Source organism: Perca fluviatilis, chromosome 18 (assembly GCF_010015445.1).
Source record: "Perca fluviatilis chromosome 18, GENO_Pfluv_1.0, whole genome shotgun sequence".
In the NCBI taxonomy this organism is placed as follows: Eukaryota; Metazoa; Chordata; class Actinopteri; order Perciformes; family Percidae; genus Perca; species Perca fluviatilis.
The window spans coordinates 2,896,001-2,911,659 of NC_053129.1; the positions used below are offsets into that span (position 1 = coordinate 2,896,001).

The 15,659-nt window shown below is 40.9% G+C and overlaps 1 protein-coding gene across 5 annotated transcripts in view; it reads left to right on the top strand.

Annotated features, from left to right (window-relative positions):
- The first annotated feature begins 7,990 nt into the window (after positions 1-7,990).
- The window catches only part of epha7 (eph receptor A7), a 99,445-nt gene continuing 91,776 nt past the window's right edge, over positions 7,991-15,659 (top strand). For 3 of the 5 annotated variants that reach the window (XM_039782014.1, XM_039782015.1, XM_039782017.1), the window contains exons 1-3: positions 7,992-8,200; positions 9,861-9,925; positions 10,819-11,488. In XM_039782014.1, the coding sequence (XP_039637948.1) occupies positions 8,107-8,200; positions 9,861-9,925; positions 10,819-11,488 (829 nt within the window). In that variant the 5' untranslated portion in view covers positions 7,992-8,106. Of the gene's footprint in view, positions 8,201-9,860; positions 9,926-10,818; positions 11,489-15,659 lie in introns of all 5 variants that reach the window. The other 2 variants (XM_039782019.1, XM_039782016.1) reach the window with 2 other exon arrangements.

Sequence of the window (15,659 nt, forward strand, 5' to 3'; positions counted from 1 at the left end):
TCTAGTGTGCAATAAAATAGCCTGCATCTTAAACAAGTTTTTATTTAGCTTTTCTCTATTTCTAACAAGTAGCACCATCTTTGAATAATACAACTATATGTTGTTGAAGGCAAATGTAATAAAGTTACATACCCTTTCTGTACCCAGGATTTCTTGCATAGCAGTATTGATTGGGTGGATTGGTGAAATCCCCCCTCCCAATATTGTAATGAATGCCTCCCAAAACTAAAAGAAAAGAAATTCTCCCCTCAATATTCAGTGTTAAACCGACTCCAAAACAAACTGGATGCTCAAGAACTCCTCCAGATCCTTGTCGGTTGCCATGTCAACCAGCAACATTGAACACAACAGCTGTACATCTTAAATAAACCGGCATGTCACATCTGGATTCGTGTTTTTAGCAGGCGGGAGAATATCTGAGTTTCACTGAGTTTCCAGTCTTTTAGTTTCGCATTGCCAGTCCTTCCTCCACAGCGTTGCGGAGGAAGGTCTGGCTAGTCCACACAGCATTCCGGCTGGGGAGAAAAACGTGCTCTGGTTTATTTGCATAAACAACGGTGCCTCTGCTAAATAGTCTCAGGAAGGAACTTGTTTTGGTGGAACATGTGTACGTTCAAAAGTAGTTTTAGTCGTGCAACAGAAAACTCCGATTGGACAGATAGTCTAGCTAGCTGTCTGGATTTACCCTGCAGAGATCTGAGGAGCAGTTAACCATAGTCCTCACATATCCACCGGAGGTTAGAACGCCAACACAAAGGAAGAGGAAGGGGACGGACATCCAGCCGAAAATTAAAGACATCCGGAATTTCCGTCAGCGCCGGAACAATCCCGGAAATGAAATGTAGTCGCTACAGACAACCAGTCTTTTGACACATGCAGCTGATGTGTCACTACACTGTGAGTCCTGTGAGCAGTGAATGTGAACTCAGTGAAATGTGAACACAGGGTCTTCTCTCCTCTGGGACAGGAAACAGAATATCTTTGAGTTGTGGACAAAACAAGACATTTGAGGACGTCATCTTGGGCTTTGGGAAACAGTGGTCCACACCGTTTTCTGACAATTTATACACCAAACAACAGATGAATCCACAATGACAACAATAGCTAGTTGCAGCCCTTATCGTTTAATGGACACCTTCTTTATTTTATCCGAAAAAACCCTGATATGTTTCTAACCCTAGCCTACAGTGTGTTCTGTCTGTGTTCTGTCTTTTACTCAACATCCAACAAGTATAAATACCCAATTAGAATATGTTATATTGCAGCTGACTTTAAAAACATTGCTCTTCAACAGGCAAACTATTGTATGATAGTATTGGCATTCTTCATTATTAAATGCTGATTGTAAAACAATGATTATAATTGATTAGTATCTCAAGACTAGGCGTGCCAATTCAAAAATATAAATCTATACACCGGAAGTCCTAGAACCCTGGGTCCATTCCACAGTTTGCAGTAACACTTTGTTGTGACAGCTGCTGCGTCTACTTACAGCCACTTCCACCACCACTGTTGAACCGAAATGGGCTTGAAAAGGTGCTCCCCCTGGCACAGAGCTGGTGCATGCTGACATGCACACTCTAACCGCCTCCGAGTGACCTTTGACATGTCACACACTCACACTTTTCTCTGTTAGCCAATCAATTAGGCAACAACAAGGCAAGACGATAGCTGCTTCATTACTGTCAGTGCTGAACATAATACCTCTAATGCTTAGTGTCACTTCCATACGAGGATAACACCAAAGCTTTAATTAGAGGACGCCATGGCAACAGTGAGCATGTGTAGGTTAGGTACAATGATGCGAATCAGACAGCATCCAATTTAGTGTAATATCTCACATTAGTCAAGCAGAGAATTGCTATGATAGTCAGGGTGTTAAGGGAATGACACAGTGGCAAATAGTGAGGATACACACAATGTCTGTTGGGCTTCATCTTAACTTTAAAAACATATATATTCCAAGGAGGAAGTGTGCCTTTGCCTTTCACAATATAACCAAAGAAAAATACTGAAATAAATATACAGTTATTCTTGATTGAAATCCTAAAAACAGTGTAGAATGCGTTCCCTAAAGGGTCGACCTGAACCCAAGGACACGAGACCTGACCCGGGACTAGAGCTGGGTATCGAATTTGAAACTTTTTAGGCACCGACTGAATTGTCTCTAAAGTATTGAGTGTTGAAAAATGCCTCAAGATTCAATACCCAATTCTAATTCCTAAAGGAATAAATCTCATCAGCGTCAGTGAGCCAATCAGCATGCAGCAAGCTTCTACCAAGGTCTAATAATGTCTGTGATTGGCTGTCTAACGTTAGACGTCGTAGTGACACGTAGGAGAAACTCTATATTACACAGAGACAGGGCTCACATAGTAGGAGCTGAAACATTAATAAAAACATTTGTGCCGAAATGTTGTAAAGTTCTTTTTTTTATACAAAATTAGTATTGAACAAAGTATCATTTAAGAACCGGTATCAAAGTCACGGTAATGGTACCGGTATTAAATAATTTTGAAAGATGACCAAAACTATGAAAACAAGGCCTTATTTGTAATAAAGTGAAATGATCCTTTATGTGTAGCCACTAAGATGTATGCTGGGCTTCAGCTTGCCCTAAACTTTTAAGAAACACATTCCAAAGAGGGGTAAATCTTCCCGTGCCGGTCACAGCTGAGAGAGAAGAACACACACTCATGATTGCTCAAATAGTGTTGACTGAAAAACCTAAAAATCAGTGGAGGATGTATGTGTTTACCCTCTGAAATCCTGTCTATCCTATCCTGCTGATAGGACTGGTGTAGTGTGCTGTCATACTGTAGGACGGTCAGCGGCGGAAGAAGTATTCAGATCCTTTACTTAAGTAAAAGTACTAATACCACACTGTAAAATACTCTGTTACAAGTAAACATCCTGTATTGAAAATGTTACTTAAGTAAAAGTATATAAGTACTATCAGGAAAATGTAGTTAAAGTATTAAATGTAAAGAAAGTGTAAAGGTTCCAACCAGTTGTGTGTTTAATGGTCTAATCATCTCAGCGTGACTTGTAGCCATTATATTGTTGGCTAGTTTACTTCAGAATCAAACATCAGATTTTATAAACTACATGTGTTTTGTTGGAAAACTCTTAATTTGTAAAATTTGAAAATACTTGAGTAAGTACAAGTACCTCAACATTTGTAGTTAAGTTAAGTAGGTTGCACTTGGAGCCTCAGTAGTATTTCAAACAGTTTGATAGTGCTGGATTTTTAAGGATTTTTGTTATTTTTCTTGTACAGCATCTTTTTCTATTCACCATCACTAGGAATTTTAAATTGGACAAACTAAGCTCAGCAGATTAAAACTAACTCAATCATATCAAGCTGCTTGTACTTAATATCCTTGCAATGCTTTTACGTATTGAATTTTGTTAAACTAAATCTAACCAACATTTTTGTAATGTAGGCTAAATACATAAATTAAGCAACCTAATTAATTTGTAGTTACTTCTTTCACTGTTGTACAATATACTTAAATCTGTTGAGTAAATAGTATTAAAATGAGTTGATTAACACAAAGTTTACAAAGTTACGTGGAACCACTTGACATAACATTTTTAAGTAAATACAACTTCTTATTTTTTGTGCATAGTTACATTCGCCCCACACAGACAGTTTTTGATAAAGGTAACATTAATACAGATGAATTCAACAATCATTAGCTATACACTGTGATGCAGGACTCGGCTGTGTATCAAGGACAAAAAGGATTAGCTGACATTTACATAATAAGTAGGACGAACACACAAACCAACAAACAAGCAAACAAACAAAGCAAGAAAAAGAGAGAAGCAGAGGTAAATAAACCTTGAAGTGTCTGCTTCTGTCCATTTTTATGTACACAGTTTATTAATCAATATTTGTGGCCATAATTACACGTGTTTTCTTGTCGGGAGGTAATGGAGATTAATTAGTGACCTGCAACAAATGCCGTATGTATACAGGGATAATGAGCTCCGCTTTATGCTTTAATTTTTAAGTGATATTTCAAGTCATCCACGAAAGTGGGAAATTAACTTTAGACTTTTTAATTGTGTTTTTTGTTTATCTGTGTTTGTTGTTAAGACCCCCGGTGGCTCCATCTTCACGGTAAAGTCTGTCAAGCAGCAGAGCGATAATTAAGCAATGGGACTTTCCCTTTACTTAAGGTGACCTTCCACAGATTAGAAAGTGTCTCGCCATCCAATAATCTATTTGGCTCAAACATTAAAGGTCCCATGACATGCTGCTTTTTGGATGCTTTTATATAGGCCTTTGTCGTACCCTAATAATGTATCTGTGTCTGTAGCTATTGAAAAGGAGAGAGTGGGGGGGCAAGGTGTAGGGTGGGTGTGTGGCCTTGACCAACTGCCACTTTGCTCGTTTGAAAGCCATGATGTCTCTCTCTCTCTCATGGGTGGGCCAAATTCTCTGGGCGGGCAAAGCAGAGAAAGGGGAGGTAACCTTGCTCCTTATGACCTCATAAGGAGAAGATTCCTGATTGGTCCATCTGAGCTTTCATTTTCTCAAAGGCAGAGCAGGATACCCAGGGCTCGCTTTACACCTATCGCCATTAATAGATAGATAGATAGATAGATAGACAGACAGACAGACAGACAGACAGACAGACAGACAGACAGACAGACAGATAGATAGATAGATAGATAGATAGATAGATAGATAGATAGATAGATAGATAGATAGATAGATAACCACTGGGGGACCATATGCAGACTGGGGAAACTCATATTAATGTTAAAAACCTGAAAATTAACCTTAAAAAGTGAAATTTTCTTGCCATGGGACCTTTAACCCTTGTGTTGGAAGACAGAGAAAAGGAGTGCTTCTTTTTGGTGGGGGTTGGAAAAAGTCAAACAAGGTGCTCTTTGGCTCTTTTGAACGTACACCAAAACAAACCTTCCTGAGACTATTTAGCAGAGGCACCGTTGCTCCGTCCAGAGTTTAGCACCGCCCAAGACGATTGTGATTGGTTTAAAGAAATGCCAATAAACCAGAGCACGTTTTTCTCCCATCCCAGAATGCTGTGTGGACTAGCCAGACCTACCTCCGCAACACTGTGGAGGAAGGTCTGGCAATGCGAGACTAGTGCAGGGGTAATCCAATAGTATCACAACAGCATGAAAACCAGGGCACTCTTATGAAGAAAATATTAAAAAGCCTTTATTGATGTGGTGGTGGCAAAAGGTAATACAATACGACGCGTTGCGGCACACAGGCCTTCTTCAGGGTGACTAACCATAGGCAAGTTAAAAACAGGAAATATATAGAACAAAGACAGGAAGTGATAATTGAATTGATGAATAATTAATTAAAGACTGTCTGAAATCAGAATCCAGGAGCTGAATGGACATGCTTTTACACTGTGTCTAAAACTCTTTAACTGCTTTATTATAATGATACATCTGTGCTATATTTTCTTAATATTGTGATTATGTTTCTCACCTTAATTGATGCATTAATTAGAAATTGTTCCTGCATTAAGTCATGCATGAAACTATTAATCCTTGTACATTACTGATAGTTCATGAAGTACTACATGAATGAATTCATACTGTTTAATGGATGACGTTATGGTAATTCATGTACCATTATAATAAAGTGTTAGTGTCTTTTTGTGTGGAGTCTGAGACAAATGTGTGATTATGGGCTTTATAAATAAAAGCAGCTAGCTGCTGCATTACTTTGAGGGACTTGTTTCTTATGCTACACTCCATTACATTTCAAAGTGAAATATTGTTTTGTATTCCTCTACATTTATTTGACCGCTGTAGTTAATTAATATGTTTCAGATTAAGTTCTATACGTTGTATTCAATTAATAGTCTAATGATCCAATATTTCACCAAAAAAAGAGACCCAAAACATCAATACAAACGTTTGTTGCAATTTATGTCCCGTAACAAGTTAAAAAAGGTCTCTCTCTCTCTTTCTCCTCCCTCTCTCTCTGTCTCTCTCTCTCTCTCTTTTTCTTTTTTTTCTCTCTCTCTCTTTTCTCTTTTTTTTTTTCTTTTTTTTTCTTTTCTTTTATATATTATTTATATATATATTTTAATATATATTATATATTTATTATTATATATATATATATATTATATATAATATGTATATATATATATATATAAATAAAATATATATGTTATGTATATATGTTATATGTATGTATATATGTATATGCATATATATGCTTGATTAATATGTATGTAAATATAATATATATGTGGTGTGTATGTGTATATATATATGTAAATAAAATATGTATGTTTATTGTAATATGTATGTATGTATGTAATGTATGTATGTATAGTAAATAATATGTGGTGTGTATGTATGATGTGTATGTATATAATATATATGTGTATGTATGTGATTAATATATGTATATATGTAAAATATATATGGTGTATGTATGTATGGTATGTGTACAGAGTGTATGTTGTATGTTATTGATATGTATATTGTGTATATGTGTTGGTGTGTATATATATGTATATATGTAAATAAAAATATATATGTATGTAATATGTGTGATTATGTGATGTGTTGGTTTGGTATGTTTTGTGTGTGTATATATATGTGTTTGTTTGTGTATATGTTTGTGTATTTGTATGTGTTTGTATATGTATGTAAATATTGTGATTGTATATATGTATGGTTTTATATGTTTGTTTGTGTGTAGTGTATATTATGTTGCTCTGATATATTTATGTTGCAGTATAGTTGTGTTTGTTGTGGACGTGGAATGTTGGTGCTGTGTGATAGAGCGTGTATGTGCATATATTAAATACATACAGTCGGTGTCACATAGATTCTATACTGCACTGATCGCTAAACAACACACTACACTACAAAACAATTACATTACACAATATAATATGTTACAGTTTTGTATAATAGAATATAAGTACTGTGCAATACTAAAACAATCCACAATTTTGGGATCATATATATATATATATATATATAATATAGTATCTTTAAAATAAAAGAAACTCACAAAATCCAAAGGCTTTGTTTATGGGGAGGCCTCTGTAGACAGCTGTCTGCCTCCTCCTCCTGAAAACTCTACATAGTTATCTGCCAGGATGGAAGTAAGTCTAAAGTCTGTATTGAAATTATAAATAAAATAAATTAAACTGAAATAATGCAAAACTCCAAATCATCAGGTATCAACCAGGAAGCAGTGAGCTCTGAAACACAGTTTGTCATGTGTCAATAAAAAAAAAAGAGAAAAAGACTTCTAATGTCTGCTTCAGATCGGTGGAACACGTGTGTGTGTGTGTGTGTGTGTGTGTGTGTGTGTGTGTGTGTGTGTGTGTGTGTGTGTGTGTGTGTGTGTGTGTGTGTGTGTGTGTGAAAGGGGCTCTGGAGTTAAAACAGACTCTGATCAAAAGTCACATTGGACACATGAACATTTAACTTTTAAGTCTCAAAGGTGACAGCAGGAACATGAAACAAACTTTAAAACTGTGGAGGAGCTCCTTGTTGTTCAGAGGAGCTATTTCCACCACCCAGAATCCTCCTGGCACAGGCTTCTGTGGTCTGTGTGTGTGTGCGCGCGCGCGCGCGCGTGCGTGCCTGTGTGTGCGTGCCTGTGCGTACGTGCGTGAGTATGTGCGCGCGCCTGTGTGTGTGCGTGCGTATTTGTGCGCGCCTGTGTGCGCGCGCATGTGTGTATGTGTGTGTGTACGTGCGTGCGTGTGTGTGTGTGTGTGCCAGAGCATCCCTTTGCCCTTTTCCTGAAGAAAACCAAAAATATCTGAACCAAGTTGTGACAACATTTCCTCCTCCGCTCATTCCCCCAAAACCAAAAACCATCTCCCCCCGTGCGCCTATTGGCTCTCAGTCTCCATGACGTTCCCTTCCCCGCGCTCCGATTGGACAACCCCTCCGCCTGTCCCGCTGACTGACACCCCCGGAGCACCAGTCTCCTCCCCGCGGCAGCAGACGCTATTTGAGTGGGGAGCAGCGGATTGTTGAACATAGAGCCGCTTTCGTGTCGTCAATGGGAAGCACGCGCGACGCTGGCTAAGCGAGTTACGGGTCGAGATTGCAATCCGCGGCTGCACCATGCTCTCCAGGTCCATTCCGTGTCTGTGGATTACATTTTGCCTTCACTTATGCTGTCATGTAGACAGCGGAGAAGCACAGAATGCGAAGGAAGGTAAGTTCGTAAAGTTTAAACTCTCTTCCATGCCATCGCATTTGGAACAACATCCTACCGAATTAATTGAGAGCTTTCCAAATACAGCAGACAGCTACTCGTTTTTTTCTTCTATTTACTCTTTGAATCCAACGCGCTGTTTTAATGACTGATCGCTGGGAGTTGTGTGTGTGTGTGTGTGTGTGTGTGTGTGTGTGTGTGTGTGTGTGTTGTGTGTGTGTGTGTGTGTGTGTGTGTGTGTGTGTGCGCGCAGCGCAGCGAGATGCGGCCGGTGTGCGGGGATGACAGCGCTGTCTGCCGGGCTGTTAGCGAGCGACCTCTCGCTGTTTTTACGCAAGGCTGTTAAACGCCGTAGAACACGGATTACAGGCAGGAGCTGGTGTTTTTATGTTCCTCCGGCGCCAGTGCGTTATCGGCACAACTAGCCTGCTCCTTATGGATTAACAATACATCAAACTAACGTTAGGTAGCCTAATATCCGCGGATCGATCGTCCCAGCCGTCACGCCTCCCTGGAAGTGAGTGAGCCGTCTATGTGGGCGCAGTTTCGGAGGCTTATATTTCCTTCCAAAGTGGCCTCGGCTCTAACAGTCTGCTCTTGTTTCTTACGGGAAAATATGGCAGATTGATGCGGAGCCGTAGTCTGCCTTGAAACGCTCAAATTGGTCAAATTGCGTGCAGGCTATAAAACACCAAAATTAGAGGGGGTTTAAAAATCTCCAACCGGGTGAAAATTGGCACTTTTAATTGATCGGATATTGGTGAAATTAATGGAATTATGTTGTGCGTAAAACCAGAAAATAACCGGCATGTCTTGATTTTCTCCTTCGCTAAAACTGCGTTATAACCGAGCGCGGTCTGGATGTTTAAATCCTCGGCGCTTATATATATATATATATATATATATATATATATATATATATATATATATATATATATATATATATATATATATACCGTCTCCTGTAAAATATAACCAGAGCATTATTTTTACGGCAACGCGTCCTGGCTGCTGCCCGTCTCACGACGGAGCTGTCTGCTGGTATTAAATATAATTTAAACAACTTCACTGTTTTTTTGTTGTTGTTGTTTTGGTGCCGCTTTACGCTCTCGCACGCTTCCGGAACATAAAACCCGGCTGATTTGATCTGATCCCTTCATGGATTAAAACGGCAGACAATGCGCGTGTTAGACGGCTTCACTGTAGTTCAGTAAGGGGGAGAAATTAATCCTGACTTTGAGAGCATGTAGCCTACTGTACTTGAAGCAGCAGCCGCTGCAACAACTTCCACTCCAACATGACTTTTAATAAACGGATGCGCAACATAAACTCACATTTAATAGAATACATGCGTTAAAATCTCATGCGTCATGAGATTACACATTATAATATGCGTGTCTGTTGAAGGTTATCTTTTTCTTCTTCATGCACACTGACGGTGTCTTCATTTGCCCCTTAGAAAGTTCCCCCACGTACACGAGGACCTGTGTGTGCTGCAGTGTATATATTATATGATTGAATGATTTAGCTTTAGCTGCTGCTGCTTGAAATGAGGTCACGGGCATATGTCCTATAGATATCAATGTGTGGCTATCAGTAATACCCAGGTCTGTGCCCCTGTGAGATTTAACCACTTGCCTCTCGGTTTTCCTGTCACTAGTGATTCTGCTGGACTCCAAGGCACAGCAGACAGATCTGGAGTGGATCTCCTATCCTCCCAATGGGGTAAGTCTGCATAATGTCTGCATCGCACCCACGGATGTACTCCATATCTTCCAGCTTTCTCTGATGTCCCACATCTGTGATAGGAATAGTAATATTTAGAGGAGGCATGTATAGAAACATACATAAGGCTCAGTAAGACGGCATTTCCAAAATGAAAGACGAAGCATGCAAGAAGGCTGTTTCTGCTGCTAAACTCTCGACTTTACCAGTCAGATTAAAAGCAGGCCGCGAGAAACTTTTTAAATAAATAATGTGAGCAGAAGCAGATAAACTGAGCACAATAATTTTTTTATAGATGTTGCGATAAAAATAAAAGCCAACTGCTAATCTCCCTGTATTCACTACAGATTATTGTATACAGTAAAGTCTAAAAGGACTGTATTTCTTATACCTTTTGTCATATTCGTCACGGAGTAATCCCCTCCAGTTTGAATGCCAATCATCCAATGTCTATCTCGGTTTGATGGCTTTCACATCTTAGTTCCACATGGTGACGTCTCTAATCATTGTTCCCCCAGTATATTGCAAAGCCGAAATTGACCCCCACCAGGCCTAAACCAATGGGAATTATGTTTTCATGTATTTTTAAGACTTTTTTTAAATTACAGTTACAGAGTGGGGCGGCTCAGACATAGTCATATTTCAAATCTCCAGTTAGCTTTTAGCACTGACTTAATTTAGGGTCCTATGGAATCTCTCTTATAGCTTTTTTAAATTCTTAATTTTGCGATTCTGTCCATGATTCTGTTATCACTGAAACTATTGGACTCTACATTAATGCTGCCATTAGTCTGGGACTAGCCCCAGCCGGGCCCTCGTCAAAAAAAGCCTAACAACTTTTCTGGGGGAAACCCTGTTAATGGCTTTGTCCATGGTCTGTCTTCTTGTTTCAGTGGGAAGAGATCAGCGGCTTGGATGAGAACTACACTCCCATTCGCACATACCAGGTTTGCCAAGTCATGGAGCCCAATCAGAATAACTGGCTTCGGACTAACTGGATAGAGAAGGGCAATGCCCAGAGAATTTTTGTGGAACTGAAGTTCACCTTGAGGGATTGTAACAGCCTACCCGGAGTGGTTGGCACGTGCAAGGAGACATTCAACCTGTATTACCAGGAAACAGATTCAGAGGTGGGCAGGAGCCTGCGCGAGAACCAGTATGTGAAAATTGACACGATCGCCGCGGATGAAAGCTTCACCCAGGGCGACCTGGGCGAGAGGAAGATGAAGCTGAATACAGAAGTGCGCATCATCGGCCCCCTGTCCCGGCGGGGCTTCTACCTGGCCTTCCAGGACGTCGGGGCGTGCATCGCCCTGGTCTCTGTCAAAGTCTATTACAAGAAGTGTTGGTCCATCATCGAGAACCTGGCCACGTTCCCGGACACGGTGACAGGATCAGAGTTCTCCTCGCTGGTGGAGGTCGAGGGCATGTGCGTGAGCGACGCAGAGGAGGAGGCCGACAACTCTCCCAAGATGCACTGCAGTGCCGAAGGGGAATGGCTCGTGCCTATTGGGAAATGTATATGCAAAGCTGGATTTCATCAGAAAGGAGACGCATGTGAACGTGAGTACCTTTTATTGCCACAAAACATATTTTAAGGAGTGATTTCATTTAGTAATTAGAATTCACAGAGTTTTTATTCTTAAATTAATCTTTAGCAATCAGTCAGGGGCATCCTGGAACGTGAGGTGTGCCAAGAGAAAAACACAATAAACTGGAGAGTATTTGTGATTTGATTATGCAAAGCAGGTAAATGATAATTTTAGGCATCGCTGGCTGAATAGTTCTGTTGGCAAATGGGATAAAAGCAGCTGATTTGACCGCAGTAAAGATGGATAACGTGTTGAGGCCAAACATGCTCAGTGTAATAATTGAAATCTGTGGCTCTTTATAGCCATGATTCTGTTGACACAGGGATTAAATAATAACTCCACTGATTCTGTCTTTCTTACTGGCAACGAGCCAAGACAATCACTAGCAGAATACACAGGTCTAGAGGCAGTCCGGACAGTCTCTCAGTATCGTTCTAGCCGGGCCTAATGACCCTGACAGAGAGGGGAAACAAATAGCCGTCGCACTGTGGCATTTAGGCCTCAGGATATTTATGAAGGAGCCTAACAGGAAGGCCAAACACAGCCTCGCCGTGGCTCGGTTTTTGCCTTGTTGTGGTGCTGGATCCTGCCGCTACAATTAACAATAACGGGCTTTCTGTGAGGATTATTTTCAGTGGGCACCTGACTCCAAAGATAAAAAATCACGATGGATTGAAAGGGGGTGACTTAGGTCACACAATTGAAGTGGCCTGACTGGTTAGCCAAGGTTTTTTTTTTTTTTTGGACAACCTCAATCTAAACGGCTTATGAGGAGCAGCAGCCAGTAATAATTGAATGGAATGTGTCTAAGAGCAAATTAGTGTCCCTGGCAGACAAGCTTTTATGCCATGCTGTCATCCATTAGGGAACCCACTGAGGGAGGTGTGTTAATGAAATGTATTAGCCCATGTAATTTAGAGCAGCGCAGCCCACCTCAAGTTGTGCTGTCTCTAATGTTAGCTGGCTATCGCTGATTCAAGCCCACAGAGCTTGTCTTTATTGTTCCTGTTGTTTTAATATGCATAGATGTAAGATCCAGTTGTGCCCTTTGGTAGAAAAAAAAATCCCACAATTTATTTCCTCAGGGAGAGCGATTGCAGCAGTACAACCAACAGCTCCTGCTTGTCAAAGTCATTTCAGCTACCTTTGCTTATTATGTCTTGGTGCAAAGCCCTCAAAACGGGGGGACTGTTGCATCTCTCTGTTAATTAATGTGTTCACGTTTCAACTCAAACAAATAGCTAGATGTAGACAGCAGTGTGGAGGAAAAAGGCTCCTTCAAGTGTATGTGGATCAAATTCCAGTCTTGACACTGCACCTTTATGAGCTTTATCTCCACTGAGGCATGCGGAGCCTTTGTATTAAGGGGTAGTTAATCTAAATAAAATGAGAATCACAGTGCACCATCAGCACTTCGTTCAGCAGCTCCACTGACATTAAATTGTCCATTCAGTAGTTTCCCCGAGCACAATCTAAAAGCTGTTCACAGTGTTTTCTATCAGCTGAACAGCAGAGCAATAAGTCCAAGTGGCTGTGACCGTTAAAAATGTGAAACCCTGGCATTTGGACCTCGGACTAGCTTGTCTTAGTAGTGTGAAAGTACATCTTTATAATGGTGCCTCAGGGTGATGCTGCACCTGTAGTATAAAGGATTCAGGATGCTTCAAACTAACTCGTTCGTGCGAACTGTGGTCCGAACATATCTAAGGGCAAAAGTGTTTTGAATGGGCAAACGAGTCATCGAGAGTGGGGAGATGAATTGCACAAATTGGGGTAACAGTGCACACTTTTATTCTTGGTGTTGCACTCGTTTCTACATAAAATGTGAGAAATATAAAAAGGGAACTTGAGACATTAGTTTAAACCCATCCTACTTTCACATCGCCGCCAATTGCTGAATACAGTGGGTATAATTATCAGACTTTCATTCTCGGTTTGGGAAAGTTACAAAGGTTATGGCAAACCCCCTGATTACATCACTGGAGAGCAGGTTTCAGATGCTGTTATACTATCCGGCACATTTTACCACATTTACATTGAACTGTTCAAACACACGTATTTGTTGTTGATTTGATCTACATGTTCTCATGGAATCATTTTGGAAATCAAATGGACTTGTCAGAATCAGCCTCCCAAATTCCAACATTGGAGAGGTGTGGCGGCAGAGAGTTTCAGATGCCGTTGAATCTTTGGAAGAATGCTGATGCCTTGAGACAGTCCTTCACTGGCTTTTTCCAGTATCTGTAGTGTGCTATGATTATAACATGGCCGCCGAGTAAAATATTCAGCCGGAGGGCGGGTGCAGGTGGAGTGAGCTGTCAGTCATGTCACTTGAGGAGCCCCCTCTGTGGCTGCAAAGGCCTCCCCCGAAACGTGTTGTGATCCACTCATTCATCACCGTCAGCGAAGAGGGACCCCTTGTCTTTCAGCCCTACGCGCCCCCTGCCCCCCCTGCCTCTGTCTCTCTTTAACTCTTTGTGTGGCAATCTTTGGCAGTAAATGTCACTCTTCTTCTCTGCCTGCTGCGTTCACTGCTCTCAGTGTAATGGGTGTTGAAAAAGGCCAGTTGAAGTGTCCCCGCAGCCTGCGCAGGGCTTCATTTTGCGAAGAAGTGCGTGTTGTGAAAATAGCCTCCCATTCATCCGCTGGTCTTGTTTAGCGCTGGCTACTGGTGGCAGTGGAGCCACCGAGTCGTTTAGACAGAGAGAGGGCCCTTGTGGGAGGACACTGGCATCTTTGTTTCGCTCAATCCCGGGAATGTATGTTGTCCGATTTTGACACATCACATCATTGTGGTACTAAGTAACCAGTGGCTGAGAAATGATTAACTGTTGACCCTCGACCAGAAAAGGGAGAGGCCTCTATCTGGGTGGAAAACAGATAAAACGGGCTCTATCTCGCTGCTATCGCTGCATGCTAACAAGAGAATTAATGAGAGGATACGGCATCCTGTAGACGCTGGCACCATCCATCTTGACTGTCAGGGAGTTGGACAGAAGTTAGTTGGAGACTGATTGATGATTGAGCCCCCCGAGGGACGGGACTGAGCAGTTGGGGGCTGACCATGACAGCTAACGTGTATGGAAGCCAGCAGGCGGCCAGGGCAGCCAGGCCCAGCTCCAGGCCCTGCAGAAAAAGCTGCATTTAGCATTTCAAATGAAGCCAGGAAGCCAAGAGTCAGCAGGTCCTCATACATCTTGATGCTCCCCTGATTGATAAGGTGTGAATTTAATGCACCAAATGGATGTCTTTTTACAAACTGCTCCAGAGCTTAATTATGCAAATGACAAGTGTGCGCCGAATCCACAAGAGACCCAAATGGACCTAAATCACTCAGGATTGAAATAAATTGGTGATGGATGGGACTCATCCTGTCACTGCCAGTGTCTGCTTCCTGTGAATAGTAGCATTCTTCCACAGCCCAGGGCTTTTCCCCTGCGTTGTCTCGGGCCTGGCAGGTAGCACGCAGATGCACAGATGTGCTATTCTCTGCTCAGGATGCTAATACCAATACAGATGTCAGTGCCCTACAACAGATCACTTAGAGGAGGACTCTGAGACATGAGATTTGTTTAGATAAATCCTTTTAAGTCATATATTAAGTAAAATGCAAACACCCTATGGTTACATTCTCTGGAATGTTGGATTTGCTGCTTTTCTCTGTTTTATACCATCAGACTTTTGAAGAGATCTGCTTGGGTTCTGGTGATGGATATTTTTTTATTATTATTTTCTGACATTTCACAGACTAAACAATTAAAAAAACACAACAATCGTGCAGCTTCAGTTTGACATTGTTTTCATTATTGATCAATATATCAACTATTGTCTTGATAAATCAATAAATTGTTTGGTTTAGCAAATAGTGACATTTCCAAAACCGCGGCGACTTCTCGGAATGCATTGTTTGGTCCAACCAAGAAAAACGGAAAATATTCACATTTGAAAAGTTGCTCAGAAAATATCATAGATTATTTAAATAATTATCTAAACATGTTTATTACTGAGTTTTATTTGGGTGTTCGGAATTATTAGGGTTCCAACCAACAGTCATTTTCGTTCTGGATCACATATCTCTGATTTTAATGTTCAGTATTTCAAGAGTTTGTATTTGTTGAGTCTGTATTTTGTGATAAAGCATA